The 22,196-nt window shown below is 56.9% G+C and overlaps 1 protein-coding gene across 2 annotated transcripts in view; it reads right to left on the bottom strand.

Moving 5' to 3' along the window:
- Positions 1–18,145, bottom strand: part of MGLL (monoglyceride lipase) — an 86,894-nt gene extending 68,749 nt beyond the window's left edge. Inside the window, exons 1-2 of one of the 2 annotated variants that reach the window (XM_055558723.1) lie at positions 17,985–18,145; positions 16,699–16,843 (exon numbers count right to left, since the gene is read on the bottom strand). In XM_055558723.1, the coding sequence (XP_055414698.1) occupies positions 16,699–16,823 (125 nt within the window). In that variant the 5' untranslated portion in view covers positions 16,824–16,843; positions 17,985–18,145. Of the gene's footprint in view, positions 1–16,698; positions 16,844–17,309; positions 17,939–17,984 lie in introns of those variants that run through there. The other variant, XM_055558722.1, reaches the window with a different exon arrangement.
- Between the last annotated feature and the right edge of the window lie 4,051 nt (positions 18,146–22,196).

Genomic DNA, 22,196 nt, shown 5'->3' with positions numbered 1-22,196 from the left:
GGCCCAGCGCTTGAGCCTGCCTTCCACTGCAGGGGACGCAGGTTCAATCCCTGGCTGGGGACCTAAGATCCCACACGTGGTGGAGCGACTAAGCCCAAATGCCACAGCTAGAGAGAAGACCGCCCGACGCAGCAAAGAGCTGGGGTGTGGCAGCCAGACAAATAAATGTTTTTTAGAGAAAGAGTTTGTCGGACGGGGTGTCACTAACTCGGGTACGTGCCTCCTTGCTGCCAATAAAATGCAAAGAAAGAAAATAAAGTTGCTCAGTAGCATCCGACTCTGCGATCCCATGGACTATAGCCCGCCAGGCTCCTCCGTCCATGGGATTTTCCAGGCAAGAGTACTGGAGTGGGTTGCTATTTCCTTCTCCAGGGGATCTTCCTGACCCAGGGACTGAACCCAGGTCTCCCGTGTTGCAGGCAGACGCTTTACCATCTGAGCCACCAGGGAAGACCCAAAATGCAAACAGCACCAGATGCAGGCCGCCAGAGGCACTAAGCCACTGTCAGTCCTCATGCTCAAAATGTGATGAGCAGAGTGGTCTGGAGGCCCGGGCCAAGCTCGACCAGGCCCCCAGGATCTGCTGGACGCGAAGAACACACGAGAATTCCAGGGATAAGAGGCGCATACCTGCCTCCCATAAACCAAGCTGGAAACGCTGCGGAAATTATCACTCCTCCAACGTCAGACAGCTCCTTCCCGAAAAGAATTTCCTACACTTTTGGGGTGTGGCCTTGGGGAGTGGTTTATGCTCCACGACAAAGCAGTCTGTAGCATAAGCGGCCAGGAGAACACGGCCCTTCGTTGACACCAAGAATGCAATGTCCTCAGCGGCATCTCCTTGCAGCCACCGCCCGCCTGCCGCCCTGAAAAGGTCCTCACGCCGAAGGGCTCCTCAGGGGGGCTGGCGTCCGGATCAATGTTTGGAACCGGCCCTCAGGGAAATCACTAACGGCCTGCCCGCAGAAGCACACAGCCTGACGTTCAGGATCGTCCGTTAATGGCGAGCATCACAGGTGCACCAGGGGCTGTGATGAGGAGAACCGAGGCCAGGGGTTGGGGTGACGGACTGGCTTCTCTCGGGAGAGCTCTGGGCTCCGTCCCAGGCCCAGGTCTCCTCCTCTCTGCACAGAGAAGGACCCATGTGGGCTCTGGTTCCCAGCAGCGGGTCGCCACCCGCTGGAGGCCCCAGGAAGGCGCCCAGGAAGCGCTCTGGCCTCCACCACCTCCCAGGGTCTCAGCTGGACACACAGCAGCAGGGACACCATGGGCACAGGGCCATGGTGTCCCGTCCCACAAAGAACAGAGCGGCGGCAGGCTCTCGTCGGGATGCGGGTGGGGGGAGGCCTTGTGATCGCAGGCATGTGCACACTGCAGAAGCCAGACCTCCGGTCTCTGGAAGGGACGGAAGAAATCTCAGCGCTCACCACGCGGTGCGGCGTGTCACAGGGCGGGCACTCCCGTCTCACGGGCTCCCACGCAGACGGGCGCCTGGGCCCAACACTGGAGGCCCGGCGCTAAGTGATGGACACTGGGTCGTCAGGATCGCCTAATCCCCCCATCGCGTCCTCCAGGTGGGTAGGGAGGCCTCGGCGAGGTGCCGGTCTGTCTGAAACAGCTCTCCAGCACGAGGTGGCTCTGGTTTCTGGGCCGAGAGGAGCCGGAGCTGAGACGCAGCTGGGGGTGTTCCTGTGCCCCGTGCTCCCCTTCTGCTGAGGGCATCTCAGGCTGGCTTTCCAGCCCCTGAGTTAGAATAAACTTCCCACCCAAAATGGACGTGCAATGAAAAAGAAGGTCTAGTCCAAGAGAACAGCAAAGGCAGGACTCTCAAGCTGGACACTGCGGCCGGCCCCACACAGGCGGCCTGCACGGAACTGGAATGCAGCTCCCCAGGGTCCTTCCCCTGACGGGTGTGGGTGGGCACTGGGCCCCGCTCTCACCACCGGACGTCTGAAGACCACCCAGAGGAGCGAGGCCGCAGACAGAGGTGACCCCTGTAAGAGGTGGTCAGTTAGGAGGCCAACTTCCAAGTGGTCCTGGGGGGATGAGGAGGCAGAAAGCCCCAGCGTGGGCCTCCCTGGCGGCTCAGCGGTAAAGAACCCGCCTGCCAGTGCGGAGTCGGGGGTCTGATCCCCGACCCAGGAAGATGCCACATGCGATGGAGCAACTAAGCCCGTGCACCCAACTACGGGCCCACATGCTCTGGAGCTGGTGGTCGGCAACAAGAGAAGACTCTTCACGGAGAAGCCTGAGCACCACAGCCACGGAGCGGCCTCTGTGACTAGAGAAAAACCCGTGTAGCCAAACACACATAAGGTATTTTTATAAAAGAAAGCCCCATTGCCAGGGAGGCCAGAATGAGTGGCTGAAAGCAGGAGGGTATGGCCGGCAGGCGGATGGATGCCACCTCCTCCCCGGACAGCAGACTTCTGTCCAGAGCAGACCAAGGTCACCTCGGCTCAGAGCCACGCTGGCAGGGTTAGCTAGCACCCTGTGCCACCGGTCACCCGTCCCTCACTGCCTCGCCCGCCTGGCTCCTTGCAGGTGGGCCTTCGCCTCTCACTCGGCTCAGACCTCCAGGTCCTGCCCCAGCCACCCCTTTCCTGCGAGGGAGTGAACGGTCCCAGCTCCTCTGTCCCTCCATTTGCAGAGCCAGGACTGACCATCTATCCGCACGGCGGTTTCCAATTCCTCAGAGTCAGTGAGTGTTACCAAGGACCGTCCAGCGGGTGTGGGGAATCAATCGTCCAAGCTCCTTACTTTCCCTTCGTTTCTCAATGTCTTACCATGAACATGCTCACGCAAAAACAGCACATTTTATTTATGACAACAAAATTCAATGACACAAGCTGAGCGAGCAGGGGAGAGCCTGGAGGCTGAAGGAGAGATGGCTGCGGCTGGAGAGACGCTGGGGGGGAGGTGTGGAGGGTCCATGGGACGCCTGCCCCGGAGACGACCCGTCCCTGCTGAGAACAGGCGACCAGCACACAGCCCGAGAGCACGGCCTGCGTGTTCTCCAGGAGGAGCCTCTCCTCAGACCCAAAGGGCGTCTGAAGCTGTTCGTGGATGTCAGGGAGACACTCGGATCCTTCTTGACGCCTCTGCGAGGAAGCATGTTCTGACAGCAGCAAGTGACTTTGCACCTGGATGATGCAACGGCGGGCGGAGAAAGCAGGGGGCCTGCGGTCTCACAAGTGGCTCCCAACCTTCCTGTAAGAATGTGCTTGGCCCCATCTTATGTAACAGTCTTTTTTTTTTTTTTTTTTTTTCCTGGAAGGAGAACAGCATGAACTTTCCAAGTCTGCAGATGGCTCCAAGTCCTTCTGGGTGGTGAAATGCCAAGCGGATGGCGATAAACAATCAGGAATTTATTGAGAATGCAGGAGAGGGAAGAGGAGCACAGAGATGAGCTCAGGGGACAGGCTCACCGCTCTGTGGGGACAGAGCTCGGGCCTCGGAGCTCTGCTGAGACCCTGCTAGGCAGCTCCAGCCAGGCAAGCATCGTCAGAGGACACAGGGGGAGGGGAAGGACTGGGCACCGTGGGCTCTCTCCACTCCTGTCACTCCACCCAGGCCCCTGGTCGGAGCCCCTTGCCGAGCCTCAGTCTTCCCATCTGTCGGGGTGGGGGGGTGGTTTATAGGGCACCCGGGCACACAGCCGGGCACTACAGACAGCTCTGTATGTCTTTACAAGGCAGAGCTGGGTGCTGGAAAGAGCAGTGCTTTTAGAGCAAAGAGACGCGAATTCAAATCCCAGCTCCGCGTTCATTAGCACGAGACTCTCTGGGGCCCGTTTCCACGTCAGGGAAACAGCAAGCGTGACATCACCCCCTTGTGATGGTGCGAGACTCGTGGAGGCGAAGCCCAGGAGGAGTCCAGTGAGGTGTCAGACTTGAGCGGGGGCTTTCCGAAGACGGCGCGAGGCTTGAGGACACGCATTCCGTTTTTATAGGCGTGTTTGTAATCTCTTTTCCGTGACTGTCTCTTTAATACGACTGAGATCACCGTTTTATACTCTGGTTTCCCCTTGTACCATCATATCCTAAGTGAGTCTGTGTCATTAGGTTTTTTTGGTAAACGTCATTAAAAATGTTTGCCTAACACCTCTTATTTTCTTAGGTATTCGTGTTTTTTTGGTAAGAGCTTTCATGGGATATAATTCACAGATTATATAATCTGCTCTGTTAAAGTATACAATTAAGTGGTTTTTTGCGTATTTACCGAGTAGTATAACCCACCTCGTAATCGATTTTAGAGCATTTCCATCACCCTGAAAAGAAAGCCCTACCCCTAGCTGTCACCCTCAGCTGTCCCAACCTCCACGCCTGCGCACGGCAACCAGGAATACGCCTTCTTTCTCCAAAGACGGGCCTCGGCTGGACACTTCATGAAAACAGGATCATATCAACACGTCACCTTTCGTGACTCGCTTCTCTCAGCGTAACTGTCTCAGGTTCATCCATGTACCAGCATTTCCTCCCTTTCTATGGCCCGACATTCCTCTGTATGGACACGCCACGCTTTATGTATCCGTTCACCAGTGATGGACATCCGGCTGGTTCCCACATTTTGACTATTTTTTAGGAATAACACTGTCACGAGTATTGGTGTACAGGTGTGTGGACACGTTTTCAATGTTTTAAAAACGAGTATAATTCATTTACAGTGTTCCGGGTGTATAGCAAAGTGGTTCAGCGATGCATAATCTTGTTCAGGGTCTTTTCCCCGATGGGCGATTAGAAGGCAATGACTATGGTTCTTATGCCACAACACAGGTCCCTGTTTCTCTACTTTAAATATATGACCTGTTAGTCCCCAGTTGCTTTCGATACATACCTCGGGATGGACCCGCAGGGTCATATGCTAACAGGGTTTAACCTCTGAGTAACTGTCAGCCTGTTTCCAAAGCAGCTCCACCATCTTAACCTCCCTCAGCAGGCCACGAGGCTCCAGACTCCACATGCCCACCGTCTCGTCGCCTGTCCCTATCACACGGCCAGCCGAGTGGCAGGGAAGTGGTGCCTCATTGTGGCTTTGATCTGTCATCATCTCTCCAACGACAACTAACGCTGAGCATCTTTTCGTGTGCTCATTGCCGTGAGTATACCTGTTTGGGGAAATGATGTTCAATCCCTTGCCCATTTTTTTCAAGGAGGCTATCTTCCTGTCACTGAATTACAAGCGTTCTTTTCATATCTCAGACACAATTCCCTTATCACATAGATGTTTTGCAAGCATTTTCTCCCATTCTGTGAACTGTCTTTTCGTTTTCTTCCAAGTGTACTTTAAAGCACAAAAGTTTTTCCTTCTGATGAAGTCCACTATGTCATTTTTTTTCTTTTGTTGCTTGTCCTTTTGGGGTCATATCTAAGAAACCATGGTCAAATCCAAGGTCGTGAAGATTTACTCCTGTGTTTTCTTCTAAGAGTTTTATAGTTGCAGCTTTTCCATTTAGGTCCTTTAGTTGACTTTTGTACACGGTGTGAGCAAGAGGCCCAACTTCCTCCTCTTGTATGTAGATACCCAACTGTTCCAGGGCCTCCCATGTGGCGCCAGTGGTAAAGAACCTGCCTGCAGATGCAGGAGGCATAAGAGACTCGGGTTCGATCCCTGGGTCGAGAAGATCCCCTGTAGGAGGAACTAGCAATCCACTCCAGTGTTCTTGCCTGGAGAATCCCGTGGACAGAGGAGCCTGGCGGCTACAGTCCACGGGGTCGCAAAGAGTCGGACATGACTGAGCGACTGAGTGCACACACACCCATCCAACTGTTCCAGCACCGTTTGTTGAAAAGACGCTTATTTTAAGTCTTTTAATAATAGACCAGGCCACTGCTGGGTCTGCAGGGCACAGGCAGACTTCATCCCTGGCACTGCCCGCTCTCACGTCTGAACCTGCCTCGGCCAGTCGGCCAGTGTGGTGTGCTGACAGCAGATGGCCTTAAGACACAGGACACCAAGGCGAGGGCCGAGCCCACAGCGACTGCAGACGGGCTGAGGCGTCTGCCATGAAACCAGAGAAGCACAAACGTGAAAAGTCAGGACGCTCGTCCAGTCGTCCAGCATCTACCCCGTCGGCGGGAGACAGCAGAGAGGCCACCGCACACACGAGGACAGCACCTACGAGCCAGAAGCCGCTCTCACTAGACGTCAACCCGCCGGCTCCTCAGGACCAGGCAAAGGAGCCTTCTGCTGTTTAAGCCACCGGGTCTGTGGCCCTTTGTGGCAGACTAACACAACGGCCGTTCAAATTCCAGCTCCCAGACCAGCCATTCCAAACGCATCTCCCGCCGTGCACCGCAGACGTCAGGCTGAAAAAGACTTTGTTGTTTTCAGAGCATGCTCCATGCCCTCGTGGAAGTGGCTCCTCCAGTCCCCTTCAACACCTTCAAGGGTCGGTTTAAAGTCACCTAAACCTTTCCCTGAACCTCCCCAACCTCCCCAGAAAGCATGACCCTCACAAGCAAACTGCCGCGGTGCTTGGTGCTATCTCCCTGACACACGAGGGGAGCGGTCTTCCAAGGCAGAGCGGCTGCTGAACCGCCTCAGGGTCTCCACACCAGAATGAGGCCCGGCACACACGAGACTCAGAAAGAGCTCACGCGATCGGGGCTCTGCGGTCAAGCGGACCCCGAGTCCTCAGGCGCTCGGAGGCCCCCGTCGCTTTCTACCCTGGTGCCAAGTTCACACCTGCAGCTCAGGCACCACCTGCTGCATCGTCCGCACGTGAAGAGGAAGCTGAGCCCACCCCAGGTTCTGGCGCCCGTGCTGACTTCTGCACTGACTCAGAAAACACTCTCTGCTGTCCTGCAGGCCCCCCTCACAGGTGTGTCTTCAAATTCTACTTCACAGTTAAAATGGTTAAAACCCAGCCACCTAGCAGTCCAGGGGACTGCCTGCCTGTAGGGAATATTCTCTTCTTAGCTGTTATGAACTCCCTTCACTCCCTTCACTGCCGCTTCCGAATTGCAGGTGCCCTGATTTCGGCACAGACAGTAAGCCCCTCTGGTCTACACTCAGTGGAAATGCTGCTCCTTTCCTAGAAAACCGTGCTGGCAGGGACTTTTGAGAATCATCCCGCCCAACTGCCTTACCCTATAAACACAGGAAGTTCACTCATTCATTCAACAAACATGTTCGGATCTCTTGGTTTGTGCTAGACATGAAACTATACCAGGGGTGAGAGCTGAGGACGACAGGATAATATGAAGCTTGCGCTCTGCCCTGGAGAAGCTCACAGGCTGTGTCGCCAGCGTGAGATGCAAACTGGCCCAGACTTATATAAAATCACAAGCTCTGGAAACCTACTGGAAAGTCTACCTGATGGCATTTTATCTAGAGGCACTCAGAGGCAGAAACAAAATTCCAACCCTGGTGTCCCAGCTCTCAGCACAAAAGTCCCTTCTCAGCGACAGAGTCAAAAATAGCCACGAAACATCCTCCCCCAACCTTGCTCCGTGGACGGGCCTCTACCGCCTGTGGGCTGACTCACTCTGCCCGCGGAACACTTGCAAACCTGACCCAAGCAGAGACTTGGAAAGCGTGTTGTTGCTCTCTCATTGCCCCTGAAACACTGCCACCCTGCTGCCCCGGGGGATGTGGGGAAGGACAGACCAACAGCCTGCCAGGGGCAGACACTCGAGGCCAGCAGGCCCCGGCCGGCTGCCTGCCCTGCGGGGGGAGCAGCTGACCAGAGACGCACAGAGACACCCACGGGGCCCAGCACGGGCTGCCAACCAGAGACCTCCTGACACGCTGCCCCTGCAGACGCGCCAGGGGCCAGGGAGGCCCTCGCAGCACAAGCCCAGCCCAAGTGCCAGCACCTCCACACACCCGAGCACGCCGTGGGGCCTGGGAAGAAAACAGACGCCAAGCGCTGAGGCCGCTGCAGACGGGGCTGAGAGCGGTGGGTCTGGGCACGCTGACCCCCAGGCCCCCTCCCTAAGGGTCGCTCGGTCCTCCAGCGGGTCAAGGGTCACACCTCCAACACGGGCACAGAGGTTTTCATGTGACATTAAACGAAGCATAGAGTTTGCTAACTGCGTGTTATCTCAGAAAGAATTGCACCACCAACAGCTTCCCCACGACTTTGTAAACCGAGCACCCGTAGAATGGATGATTTCGCGGTGTCTGAAATCTCACAGAAATGGCTCTGCTAAGTAACTAGCCCAGAGGCGCCTGCGTCACGGGGAGGGAGGTCAAGACGGACGTCAGGAAGGTCATCCCTCGCATGCGGGGTGCCTGTGACTGATGCTGGCGGGGAGGGTGGAGGGACTATGGTGGATGACAGACGAGCCCACGGTGGTCCCCAGAACCCACCTGGTGGGCGGTGGGGGAGCCCAAGACGACCCACACGCTCACATCTCGTAACTGGTGCCAGGCACTGACCCCACGGACGCCCAGCGTCTGACTCTACGACCACCCAGGGGAAAGGGGCCCCTGTTTAACCACGAGAAGACTGGCTCTCGGGTCCAGGGACAGCCTCCAGCCCCACCCCAACCGTGTGACTCAGGCTGGTTCTGGGTCTGCCTCCAAGGCCTGCCATTTGGTCTCCCATTGCCAAGGTCTACCACTGTCCATGGCACCATCCTGCCATGCGGCCCCAAGACACCAGTCTCCCCTGAAAGATGTCTCGGCACGACGGACTGAACAGCATGAACAGAGCGAAGTGCCTGGAGCACCTAAAGACCGAGTTTCCCAAGCAGGGCCCCTCATCTCTCCTCTGGCCACGCGGACGGCCTGGGGCAAACCGCCCTGCTCAGACCAGGCCGGCCTGACCCGAGCCCCCGGCTCCCTGCTCGGGGTCCTCCCCCTCCATCCCGTCTTCCCTCCTCCCCGCTCCACGTGGAGCCCTCCCAGCCCACATCCTCTGCTGCTCCATTTCTCGAGGCCTCCTGGGCTCCCCGGGCCCCACAGTGCCCCCAGGTACTACGTCGGTCTCCTGCATCTCCCTGAGGTCAGGCTGCCCTGGTCCTCGGCCTCCCTGGTCTCCGCAGAGGCGCCCACATGCTTCACACCACTGAAAACAGGACTGCCCAGACGGAGACACGGGGGGTGGGCATCTGAGGGAAGCGTGGAGCAGCAAGGCCTTCTGAGAGCCCAGCCCCGGGTGGGAGGTCTGCTTGGATGCCTCCTGGGAAAGCCGCCCCGCGGTCTAAACCCACAGTGGGGCGGCGCTGGGCTGAAGGATGCCAGCCCTGGGGATGCCCCTGTGGCCCCATACCAGCCCCCGGGGCCCGTGCACACCCTCCGATGCCATCCTCCCACTGCAGGCGACGCAGCTGGCACTGAGCCTTGGGGTCCCGGGCTGCCCCCACCCTGAGGGGTTGGGGAGTGGGTGACCCACCGTGCTTTCTAAGTAAGGGAGGACGTTCACGTCCCACGGCACTCCGAGGTCCACAAAGCCCACCCCCTAGAGCCTCCACCACCCCCAGGAAGCCCCGACGGCTGGGGAGAACTGCCGCCTCTGAGGGTCCCCTCGTGCTCAGCCCCGCCAGCCACACGCTCAGACACCCGGGCCCCCAGGGGGACATATGGTTTTGAGCTCCTGCCGAGGGCGGCCCGGATCTCAGCGCCAGGGACACGTGTGTGCACCAGGGCCCCAAGAGCAGGGCTGAGAAGCACTCCCAGAGCTTGGAGACCCAGGCCCTCCTCCAGTCAGCCCCCTGAGACCTGCTTTCCAGGGGCCGCACCCACGACCCCAGATACGAGAGCCCTGAAGAGCGCAGGAGGTCCCTTCTCTCTGTCCATCCTGCCCGTGGAGCCTTCTAAGGACTCTGCTCAAGGAAAGGAAGGTCCAATTCCCCTTCACCCTGACGTCCCCTGAGGATGCAGTTCCTGAGCCCTGTCTCCTTCCTTCCGCTCTGCTCTCCCGGCCACCCTCCTGCCCTCTTCCTTCTCAACGCTGACGGAGTGGCGACTCCACAGTAAGAGCTCCTCTGAACCTTTCTGCAGAAGGTGAGGCAGCCAACCCGTCCATCCTAGAGGAAATCAGTCCTGCATATTCACTGGGAGGACTGATGCTGAAGCTGAAGCTCCAATGCTTTGGCCACCTGATGCGAAGAACTGACTCATTGGAAAAGACCCTGATGCTGGAAAAGACTGAAGGCAGGAGAAGGGGATGACAGAGGATGAGATGGTTGGATGGCATCACCGACTCAATAGACATGAGTTTGAGAAAGCTCCAGGAGTTGGTGACGGACAGGGAAGCCTGGCGTGCTGCGGTCTATAGGGTCGCAAAGAGTCCGACAGGACTGAACGACTGAACTGAACTGAATCCACCTCCCCACCTCCACCCCAGCGAGCAGGCCTGTGTGAAATGAAAGCGCCACCCCCAGTGGAAGACTTGGCTGACCCTAAATGTGGGACAAGGGTCACACTGTAATCTCAGCTGCAGAGTCACACACGAAGAGCCGTTGGCAGGAGAAGTGCCGTTCGGTTGGCACTCGGGGACAAAGAGCGCCCGGATGGGCATCTCTACCTAAAAGGTGCTGAGCAACGCACAACGGTGGACAATGGCCGCCTTTCAGGGAGCGGCTTATTTTGCAATTTTTTTTTCTTCAACTCCGCTGAAAAACAAAGCCCGACTTGTATCCACAGAACATTCTTATAGCAACTGCAAAAAATTATGCCTTAACGAAGCTGTTGGAAAAACCAACTGCGAGAATACTGCAAGAACAGCAGTGGCCTTTCCTCTCGCCATCAAAAAGATCTTTGCTATTCGAAGAGTCTTAAAAAAAAAAAGCCCGGAAGAGATGCCCTATTTAAAAATCAAGCACTTTGCTGCAACAGAGGCGGGAACACCAGGAGGAGGACCGGCGGCTCCATCCACGAGGAAGGAACTTTGGGAAATTCTTAAAATAGGCAAGAGAACGCTGAGGTAGGGCTGGAAGGCAGTGATGGGATTAAAAATCATGTCGCTGCCATACAACACAGAGTAAGGACCACGGTCTCCGCGTTTAGGTGGAGATATCAGGAGCCCACTCAGAGAAGTCTAAGGCCCTTTCTGAGGGAGACAAAGGGAGACAGGATTCCTCTCTTGCCTTCAGGAAACTGACAGCACCCCCTGTCAGTATTTCACTGGGGAGGTTTGCCGGCTGCCCCGCTGCGCCCTGCTTCCCTACGGGAATGCTCCAGCAAGGTCCCGCAGCCTGGTGGTCCACAGGTCCTCGCCATCAGAGAGCAGCCCCGGCGTCTCTGGACGGGAGTGAGCTGAAGGTGTGCTATGCAGGGGACCCCACGTTCTCTGTGCACCCAGGGAGACCCCTGGGAACCCTCCATCACCACCCAGCAAGCTCCGTCCCCAGCACCTCGAGGGGCTGACTCAGCCCCTTTGCCTGCACCCTGCATCACGGCAAACACCTCCCTCCAGCTGAGCTCAAGCCACAAGCCCAACTGCACGACTTTTGGGCCTGAAGCTGGTCCCTGGCTGCCCACCCACCAAGGTGCAAACTCAAGCCCGTAGCCTGCCCATAGCCGGCAGGACCCCGAGGCCGGCCTCTCCCCCGTCTCCAGCTTCCCGTGGTTCCCGGCCCTGCACATCCTTCTCACCAGAGCAATACCGCTCAAGGGTGCTGGCTGGCAGTGTGAACGGGAGCCTGTGCTCTGATCACCAAACCTCCCGCCGAGGGGCCGTGTCTACCCCGTGCAGCCCTTTCTCTAATTCGCACCATGCCCGGCCGTTGTCCTGTCTCCCGGTTAGTGCTGTTTACTCGCTCAGTCATGTCTGACTCTTTGCAACTCCATGGACTGCAGCCCGCCAGGCTCCTCTGTCCATGGGATTCTCTAGGCAAAAATACTGGAGTGGGTTGCCATTCCCTTCTCCAGGGGATCTTCCAGACCGAGGGACTGAACCCAGGCCTCTGGCATCGCAGGCGGATTCTTGACCACTGAGCCTCCAGGAAACTGCCCCCTTCCCGGTCTCGAGGTACCTCCACATTGTATGGTAACCACCCCCTCTTCCTCAGACACAGAGATCGTCACCACTGTCTCCCCACCCTGGTGCCAGCTTCCTGGTATCAGTAAACCAGCGACTCCTGACTGGCTTGTTGGGCGGAAGTGTGACCACAGCTGAGTGGGAAGAATGGACACACCCAGAACTGGGCCCCTAGGGCCACTTTCAGGGACGAGTAAGGGGTGGAACCTAAGGGATGGGACACCCTTGACTGCACAGAGATCCAACCAATCCATCCTAAGGGAAATCAGCCCTGAGTAGTCACTGGAAAGACGGATGCTGAAGCTGAAGCCCCAGTACTTTGGCCACCTGATGCAAAGAGCTGACTCATTAGAAAAGACCCTGACGCTGGGAAAGATTGAAGGCGGGAGGAGAAGGGGACATCAAAGGATGAGATGGTTGGATGGAATCACTGACTCGATGGGCATGAGTCTGAGTAAATGCCAGGAGTTGGTGATGGACAGGGAGGCCTGGCGTGCGACGGTCCATAGAGTCAGACATGACTGAGAGACTGAACAAGGGGTGGGATTTGGTTGGCCCTGGGGACATGCCAACCAAAGGCAGCGATGTGGTCACGCCTAGTCACACAGCTGGTAGGAGTTCGGGGAGGGGGGAGGGCCACGAGGGACTGGGAGCAGCAGGGGCCCCAGGGAGGCAGACCCCCTCGAGACACACAGAACCCCGGGGAGCGCCGCCCAGAACACGGTGCCCACACCCTACGCGGGGGGCACACAACCCAGAGAGCAAACCGGAGGCAGGGGAGGACACAGACAGGAGCTGATCCAGGGGAACAGGGTCTCAGAGGGCAGTGGGGTCCGGCCGGATGGCGGAGGCTCCACGCTCCACGGTCTGCACCCGGCTGGCCGGGAGGAGCTCCGTCTCCAGAGCCCCAGGTGCCAGACCCAAGGGGCTGGTGGCTGATGGGAGGACGGTACGAGGGCGGCAGGAAGGGAGGGGTGTTCTCCAGCCTTTAAATATATCCCAGCTCCCGGCAAGTGCTGCTTCTTCTTCAGGTAAATTTGCATAGGTGGGAGGAAGCGTCCTGAGATGGCTCTGGCCACAACTCCCAAGGCAGATGCCAAGGGCCTCATAGAGATGCAGTCAGCATGACCCAGGGCAGAGCAGGGCACGTCGGAGAGGGAGGAGGTGGAGGCCTCGGCTTGTGGACTCCAGGCCCACCAACAGAGGCCAAGGCTCCGAGCCCACAGGGAGGTTCCAGAAAGGATGCCATGTCACCCTCCTTCAGAGGAAGGCCAGCCCCTGAGAGGAGGCAGGAAAGGAGGTGGGCCTCAGGGTCCCGGGCTGGGGGGTCCCTGCAGGGGACCCGGATCTGGAACTGTTTCAAGGGAGAGTCACCCAGGTGTCTACACCAGGTCCCCGGCCAGCAGAGGAACGGCACTCTTTGAAGCGGCCCCCCGGGGACACCAGCTGTCGTGAGAATGAATCGACAGGAAGGGAGCCTACTCAGCTCCGTGGTGTTGGGGTGGGGGCTCCCCAGAGACAGAGCGCGGGCTGGGCACAAGGAAGCCCCCTGCTCAGAGGGGAGACGCAGGGCACCCAGGCCTTTATCCCACAAGGGTCTGCTTCAGACTGCCCGGTCAGCCCCAGGCAGACGGGCGTGACGCGTCCACGCCAGGCCCTGAACACCCAGGAGGCCTGCAGCCGTGCAATCACACGTCTCTGCAGCCCTCCTCATCTGGCAGAACCAAGGGAGGACTTCCTCGGATCCAAGCCATCCAACCGGACGCTGCATTCGTCAGACCCCTGGGGCCCCAACGCTGCTGACCTGTCAGCCGTTCTGGGGGGCCAGGATGGCTGAGTAACTTCAGAAGGTAATTCAAAGCTGCCCTTTAGGTGGACTGAGAGGTAAACTGAATCCCAAGGCATGAAATACCATCCCGGGGCACGAGAGCCATGACAGAGCAGCTCACGTCCCACCCGGACAGTTCCATGACCCCAAGAACACCATCAGGGAAACCCTGCCGCAGAACCTGGATGTTAAAAATTCCAAAGTCCCAAGTCTCGATAAGGCAGCGAGTCCCCAGGGCCATAAGAAGGTTTGGGGTTTCAGAACAGATCACATTTTAACCTACTGCCAGCAAACAATTAGTAAGAATAATGACCCTGTTGGTTTCCCAAGCAGCTCAGTGGTTAAGAATCCTCCTGCAGATGCAGGAGACGCGGGTTTGATCCCTGGGTGGGGAAGACCCCCTGGAGGAGGAAATGGCAACCCCTCCAGTGTTCCTGCCTGAAGAAGCCCATGGACAGAGGAGCCCGGAGGGCCACCGTCCGTGGGGACACTGCTGAGCACGATCACAATGAGAGATCCTATCGCTCCGTTCGGTAAGGAGCGACCTTCACCCTAACAAAAACAAGCAAGAATGTATCAGGAAGACAGTCCCGGGACGGACGTCTTGTTTTGCTCACTGGAACCAGAGGAATGTGGACAAAATCCAGCTGGACCAGCTCTTAAAAGGGTTCACAAGGACAGCACCTGCCTCGCGGGTTGATTGGAAGATAAAACTGAGATCACATCTGAGAGATGCGGCCAGAGGCCACAGCAGGCCTGAGACCCACTTCATGGGAGCCCATTCTGCTGCATCCTAAGGATGGTCAGTATCCGCCGTCGCCGTAAAGCTCTGCCACCAGGCAAGCACAAACCTGCCTCGGCGCGACCAGGAGCGGGCTTTCAGCCTCGGACTCACAATGACTAAGACCCCTCTATCAGGCACAGTCTATAAGGCAGGGGCTTCTGAGGTCCCTAGGGCCTCCACGGGAAAATCTTTAAAAAGCAGCGGAGAGAAGGGACATTTGGTGGTATTTCCCCCGAGGATCAGAGCACAGAAGACTCTGAGCTACCCGGGGGTAAGACCCTGGAGGATGCTCCCTGGAGGGGCGGGCTGAGCCCAGCGGACGACTCTGCTCCAGAAGCAGCAGGCTTGTCGCCCACCTGCAGGAGGGCAGGGCAGTCAGTCTGACAGAGTGGCTGGGCCCAGGCGCAGAGATGCAGCCCCACCAGCAGGCACAGACTCTGCCCTGAGGCGCCCCCCGCCCACCCCCACTCGGCCTGGCCTGATCCCTCGGGGACCCCAGGATGCAGCGGCGTCTGTCACCGCAGGGGCCTCCAGGACCTCCCGAGGGGTCAGGACTGGTGGGGATGGGTTTTAAAGGTCCTCTACCCGGGGGGGGGGCGCCCCTCAAGGGAGGTCATGAACCCGCATCATGTGAGAGGCTGGAGACGAGCAGGCGGCAGGGGCGGAGGGGGGGCCTCTCTGGCAAAGCCCGGAACCCAGCGCAGCCCGCACCCATCCCATTCTCATTCCCAGCAGGAGATAAACACGGACCCCAAGAGATTTAAACACAACTGGCAGAGGCGGGGGTGCCGTCTCTAACTGGAGCAAAAGCAAGGAAGTGGGCCCAAGGCCACTGGGGTGGAGACTGTGAGGCCAGCGCAGCTCAAGGAAGGGCGGCCCCATCCCGTCGGAAGCTGGGGGGCTCTGTCCCGCTGACCTCCAGTGAGGACAGCCTCCCTCCCACGAAGGAAGCCCCCAAAGTCTGAGGCTCAGAATCACCAAGTGCACGCGCAGTGTGTCTTCTTCGCGCACACTGAGCAAATAAACGGGCCGTGCACCGCAGGGCGGCTAGAAGCTAAAGCCTCAGTGGGCCGCTGCGAGCCAGAAGGGCCGCCAAGGACGCCTGACCACCCCGCCCGCCCCACCTGACACCCACCCGCGCCCCCTCCAGCGCTCTCCTCCAGAGAGCTTTAAGCAAGACAACGCCAGACCTTAGGACTATTAACCGCCCACTAACAGCCGTTTATCCGGCTGCCCTGGAGCTGTGACTCGAAACCAGGTCTTCACGGTCCACGTCTCTGCCCTCTTGTTGATTTTCTCGTCTTGAATGTGCAGCTACCTGGACTATACACACCGTGCTGAAACCGGAGGAGAAAGTTTATGCCTGTGCTCGGGTTGGGTAACGACTGAACCCGTGAGGGAGACACAACCCTGCAGCCCACCCCACAGCCCACACCGCACGTGGGCCTCCGGGGACCAGAGGCCTGTTGGAGCAGGTAACACGTCCGCGGAGCAGAAGCGTTGACTGGTCGCCAGGCCAGCTGGCCCCAAATCGTCTCCTTCCCTGAACAACACAAACAAGCAGGGTTTTCCCCGGTTCATGCGCGCGGAGGGAAGTGGCAGGAGACCAGCTGTCTCACCGTGCGTCCTCCCAACGCCTGTTTCTAACAGCAAGACATAATCCCTGATGGGAAATGTACCAAGTAACTGAGCTGGCAAGAAGTCAGGAGACAGGCAGACCCCCTTCCTTCTCTGACACACGAATGATACCCTCTGAGGCTCACAGTCAAACTGGACAGAGAACAAAAGTTACTATTTATACACATCATTTTGATTTTATCTGATCAGGTGGTTTTTGGTCACTGTTGGGTTGGATTTTAAAGGCATGTCTGCTCAACAGGAAATCAACTCCAGCACAAAAAAATAAAGTCCTGTGAAAACCACCATACGGTAGAACTCACATCCTACTTGTCATATTTGAAATAGAACTCCTGCTTCTTAATTTTAAAAAAGATGAAGCATAAGCCTGTTAGCCTGCTGGGCTCAACGTTAAAACGGCCCGTGAAGTAGGTCATGGAGAGAGTGGCCTCGCAGGAGCTGCACAGGAAGGGGGAGGGGGCGTGACCCCCTGCCGCCGCTGGGGGCCACCCTCAGCATCACCGGGGGCAGGCTGACCTGGGCGCGCTCGAGGGTCTCCAGTACCGGCAGAAGAGGTGCTGCCCGTCAGCGTTGACCAGGTGAGGGAGGTCCTGGTAGGGAACGTTCTGCGGGGTCAGCCTGGGGGGACGTTCCTCTGGCATTCTGAAAGGATCTTCAGGTGCTGGGGAGGAGAGGGAATGGTGCAAGGTCAGAGCGGTGGCAGAACAGAGACGTCAGGAGGGAAACCTTGTTCAGAGTCACTAACGTTTTTTTAAAGCAGTTTTTTTTTTTTTTTTTTAACAAAACCCTTCCATTTCAAAAATTTTACAGATACATATATTTCTTAAAACTGAAAACCCCGTTTGTTCTTAAGAAAAATGCTCACTTTATCTTTTAACTGCCTCATTACAGCTTTCTCCCCCCCCCCCCATCTGTGTTTATTTTAAATCATTTCAGGAAACTTCATCTTAAAGACTATTTTAGCTGTAATCAAGTGGCGATGATAGCTCTGTGGGCATAAAGACCCAGCTGCAAAACACCCATCCATGCTAAAACCCCCAAGGAAGTTTCACAGGGGCGCGGTCACGGGGCGGATGACGCTCTGGTTAATTCCTTCTGCCCGAAATTCTAAAGGTGCCGCCACAAACCTGTCTGCATCACGTCCGGGCTTCTGCGGTCCATCAGCACACAGCCCCGAGCGTCAGGGCCAGGCCAGCCCGGGCAGCCCCCTCATCTAGGCGGGGGGCGCCCCCCGCGCTCCCCCCGCTTCCCGGCCAGCGCCCGGCCCCAGATCCTGCCTGCTTTAGGAGCGCGGAGCCCTGAGCTGCCCCCCGTCTGCGGGCGGAGCCACCCAGCGCTAGACCCCCATCGCTCTTCCTAAACAAACCCCTGCGGCTGGGAGAAGGGTTCCCAGGAGGCCGGCTCCCGCTGCCCCGGCTGCCAGGGCACCAGCTCCGCGCGCCCAGATCCCCACCCCCGGACACGCACGAGCGCGGGTCCCCCAGTAAAGTCAGCCAGGCTCCCCCAAAAAACTTTGCCGCCTGCCCGTGTCCGCCGGTGCCGGGAGCGCAACCCCGCCAGCAGGGCTGCCCGCGGGGGACGGACACGCGGACACGGAGTTGACGGCGGCGACAAGTTGGTTCGGGGTCGCCGCCAGGGAGCGGGGCGCACGCGCCGGGCACACGCAGACACGCGCGCGCTCGTGCACACGCGCACAGGGGCGCGGGAGCCCACGCCGAGCGCGGGGACGCGGGGACCGCGGGACGCGGGGCGGCCGCACCCGGGGGACAGGGACGGCTCGGGGCGGGGACGCAGGCAGTTACCGGCCACGAGCGCCGAGTCCTCGTCTGCGGCTGGGACCGAGAGCTGCGCGCCGCCGCTCCGGAGACAGGGCGCGGCGTCCGCGCCGCCACTTATCCCGGCTCCCTCCCGGCGGGGGCGGCCGGGGGTGGGCCGCGGGGGGCGGCGCCGGGCCCACGTGTGCGGCCAGCCGGCCCGCCGCGCGCTCCTCCCCGCCGGCCGCGCCCCGGGGTGGCGCCCGGGGGACTGGCGCGCCCCGAACGAGCCGCGCTGCGGGAGGACACGCCACACCCACGCGCGCACACACCTCGCGCGCACACCCGCGGCACAGACACGCATGCAGGAACGACACAGCCGCCCGGGCGTCCCCCCTCCAGAATCACACACGTGGACACCGCGCACAGAGTACACGCAGATATACACACCCAGATAACACGCAGAAAAAGGGACACAGAGAGGCACTCCGACACAGACACCCCCGCAGACAGACACACACCCTCGGTACACACAGATGGACACACAAACCCACACAACACGCAGAAAAAGGAACAGAGAGGCGCTGGGACACAGACACACACACCCCACACAGTCAGACACACAATGGCTGGGGCGCGGTGGGGGGACGCGGCCCCATTTCCAGGAGGTGGGGCCAGGCCGACAAAGGCAGGCCTGGCCCCAGAGACCCTCCCTGGGGGGCACACAAAACCTCAGGGTGAGGTGCAGGCCAGGGACGGTCTGAGCACCCTTGGGTGCAGCTGTCCACGGGGCGGGTGGGGGTGGGGTGGGGGCAGCTTGACCAGAGCCTAGGTCCCCCGGGCCCAGCAGCAGCTCGGGCGCTCGCCCTGGGAGCCTTGGTCTCCTCACGGCAGCCCAGGACAGGACCTCTGCCCCCAGGACGGACAGGTGTCCCCTGCTCACAGTGACCTCCCCCGCATCCCTCCCTCGATCACAAACATGTTGAAACCACAGCAGTGTTGAAAAGAGCCACTGTCCTCCAGAGTCACACGGCCCGTGTGTGGGGAGGCCCCGGCTGCTTAAGGCCTACGAGCTAACTTAAACAACAGCTGGGGTGTGAGCCCTGCCTGGTGGCAGGTCACAGGCCTCTGACTGAGCAGGGCTGGCCAAGCAACAGGCCCCAGGCAAGGCCAGTCCTGGAGGCGGCCATGTCCAAGCAGGAAGCCAGGGGCTGGCACATGGCTGGTACCTGGACTAGAATTCATTCCAGAGCCAGGCTGGGGTCTGAGGGACGTTGTGGGGGACCCCAAAGCATACCAAGCCCCCTTTAATATGAAGTCAAGTAAAAGTCGCTCAGTTGTGTCCGACTCTGACCCCATGGACTGTAGCCCACCAGACTCCTCTGCCCATGGAATTCTCCAGGCCAGAATACTAGAGTGGGTAGCCTTTCCCTTCTCCAGGGGATTTCCCAACCCAGGGATCAAACCAGGTCTCCTACATTGCAGGCAGATTCTTTACCAGCTGAACCACCAGGGAAGCCCAAGAATACTGGAGTGGGTGGCCTATCCCTTCTGCAGCAGATCTTCCCGACCCAGGGATTAAAGCGGGGTCTCCTGCATCACAGGCGGATTCTTTACCAGCTGGGCTACCAGGCAAGCCCCCTTTTACATAGCTGTTTCAAAGTTTGCAGCTCCAGCATTTCAGGACTTCACATAGACAGTGTGAAAGTCTGGGGGGCAGTTGTTCACAAAAGTCCAGTGGAAATGGGGGTTCAGAGCTTGGAGAGGGCTTCCCGGGTGACTCAGTGGGAAAGTCCACCTTCCTGGGCTAGGAAGATCCCACATCTAAGCTGCTAAGCCCATGGGCCACAGCTACTGAGCCTGTGCTCTGGAGCCTGGGAACCAAAATTTCTGAGCCTGGGTGTCACAACTACTGAAGCCCATGTGCTCATGAGCCCTGGAGCAAGAGAAGCCGCTGCGATGAGAAGCCCGCTCACCACGACCGGAGAAAGCCCACGTGGCAACAAAGGCCCGGGACAGTCAAAAATCACTAGTTTCTCCTAGATTGCTTACCAACATAAACGAGGGCATGGGGGTGGTCGGGGGTGGGGGGGGGCTCTGGGGGATGGGTGAGATTGTGCTGTTCTGTATCGGCTTTTTTTTTTTTTTTGTCAAAAAAGTTTTATTAGGGAAAATGTCAAATGTGTACAAAAATAGAACACTAATGCTTAGGCAGTTGTCCATTCATGGCTGTATCGGCTTTTTTAATTAAACTTTTTATTCCAAGAAGGTTGTAGCCTCATATTCAACTACATAAATGTAGATTCAATTCAGAAATAATAGAGAGAGATGGTGCACACCCTTTGTTCCAGTGAGAAAGTCTTGCTAAACTCTCAGGCAACAGCGCAAGGGGAGGTGGTTGTTGACAAACCGCACAACCCTCCAGCCCCACAAAGGCCCCTGTGCTCACACCCTCTTCTCTCCCGTCCCAATTCCCTCCATAACCCCTGGCAGCCACTTGAAGACCTTCTCCAACTGTAACATTTTGTGATTTCAAGAAGGTTTATCAGTTGACTTGCACAGTGTGTAACCTCTTCGGATTCACTTTTCTGCAGCATTTCCAGGTCGCCGCGCACGATCCGACGGCACGGATGTACCACGTTGCTCAGCGCGAACGGCATCTGGGTTGCTTCGGTGTCTGGCTACTACAAATGAAACTTCTGTAAATATTCATGCATGAATGTAAATCTTTATTTCTCTGGGATAAATGGGAGTTACACTCCTGGGCCCTGTGGAAGTTGCCTGTTGGGTTTTGTAAGCGATTACTCCGAAATGTGTTTCAAAGCAGAAATGGTTGCGCCATTTCTTATTCCTACCAGAAACACACTAGAGATTCAGTCTCTCAGCATCCTCTGTCAGCATGCAGTGTCTATTTTTCGTTGCTGTTTTGCCATTGTTAGATATGCAGTAGTATCTCATTATGGCTTTAATTTGCATTTGTCTGATGGCTCATGGTGGGCTTCCCAGGTGGCTCAGTGGTCAGGAATCCACCTGCCAAAGCAGGAGACGCAGGTTCAATCCCTGGGTTGGGAAGATCCCCTGGAGGAGGGCATGGCAACCCAGTCCAGTGTTCTTGCCTGGAGAATCCCTTGGACAGAGGAGCCTGGCGGGCTACAGTCCATGGGGTCGCAAAGAGTCAGACGTGAATTAGTGACTAAACGACAATAACAAATAACTCACGCTGCTGATTACCTTTTATGTACTTATTTGCCATCTATGTATCCAGTTTATTGAAATGCTCCTTCATGGCTTTTGACATTTTCTAATTGGACTTTTTGTTTTTACTGTTGAGTCCTGAGAGTTCTTTATATATTTTAGATACTAATCCTTTGTTGGATATGTGATTTGCAAATATTTTCACTTGTGGCTTATCTTTTCAACCGTTAGCATGGTCTTTTACAAAGTAGAAGTTTTTTATTTTTATAAAATACAATTTACAAGTGTTTTATTTTATGGGATGTGTTTTTGCTGTCAAGTCTAAAGTCCTTTGCCTGGTACCACATCTGAAGATGTTCTCCTGTTTTTCCCTTTATATTTCACATTTCAGGCTCTCATCTAGTCTGGACTAACTGCTGTATAAGGTGTGAGACTAAGATCACAGTGTTTCTGGTTTGTTCTGTTGTCCAAGCTGCAGCGCAGTTTGCAGAACAGGCTGCCTCCCCCACAAGCCTTGCATTGCTTTGTGTCCTTTGCCAAGCCTGTTAGATCTATTTCTGAATTCTCTATTCTGGCCTATTTCTTTATCAGCACCTCCTAGTCATCAATATTGTATCTATGGATTCCTTAAGTCTTAAAATTGATTCCTCCCACCTTATGCTTATTTATCATTTTTTAAGCTGAAGATAAGTTCCTCTACCTTTCAATGTACGGTTTTGAACAAATTTGTCTATACCTGTAAAAACTCTTGGCAGGATTTTGATAGGAACTCTGTTAAACATGTATATCATTTCCTGATGATTGACATTTTTGCGATGTTGATTCTTTTAATCCGTTTATGTAGCTCTTTCACCTCTCTCTGTTGTGTGGCTCTCAGTATATGAGTTTTGTACATGTTTTGTCAAATTTGCACCTTTCTATTTTCAAATAATTGTAAATGTATTAAAGTTAAAATTAAATGTATTTTAAATTTGGGTTTCCGTGTGTTCACTTCCAGTGACTGGAGATACAGCTGACCTCTGGGTGTCGACGTTGCATCCTTTGGCCTTGCTGAACTCACGCATT

Source organism: Bubalus kerabau, chromosome 20 (assembly GCF_029407905.1).
Source record: "Bubalus kerabau isolate K-KA32 ecotype Philippines breed swamp buffalo chromosome 20, PCC_UOA_SB_1v2, whole genome shotgun sequence".
NCBI lineage: Eukaryota > Metazoa > Chordata > Mammalia > Artiodactyla > Bovidae > Bubalus > Bubalus kerabau.
The sequence above is the reverse complement of the archived record's forward strand: the minus strand, read 5'-3'. Positions and strand labels throughout refer to the sequence as shown.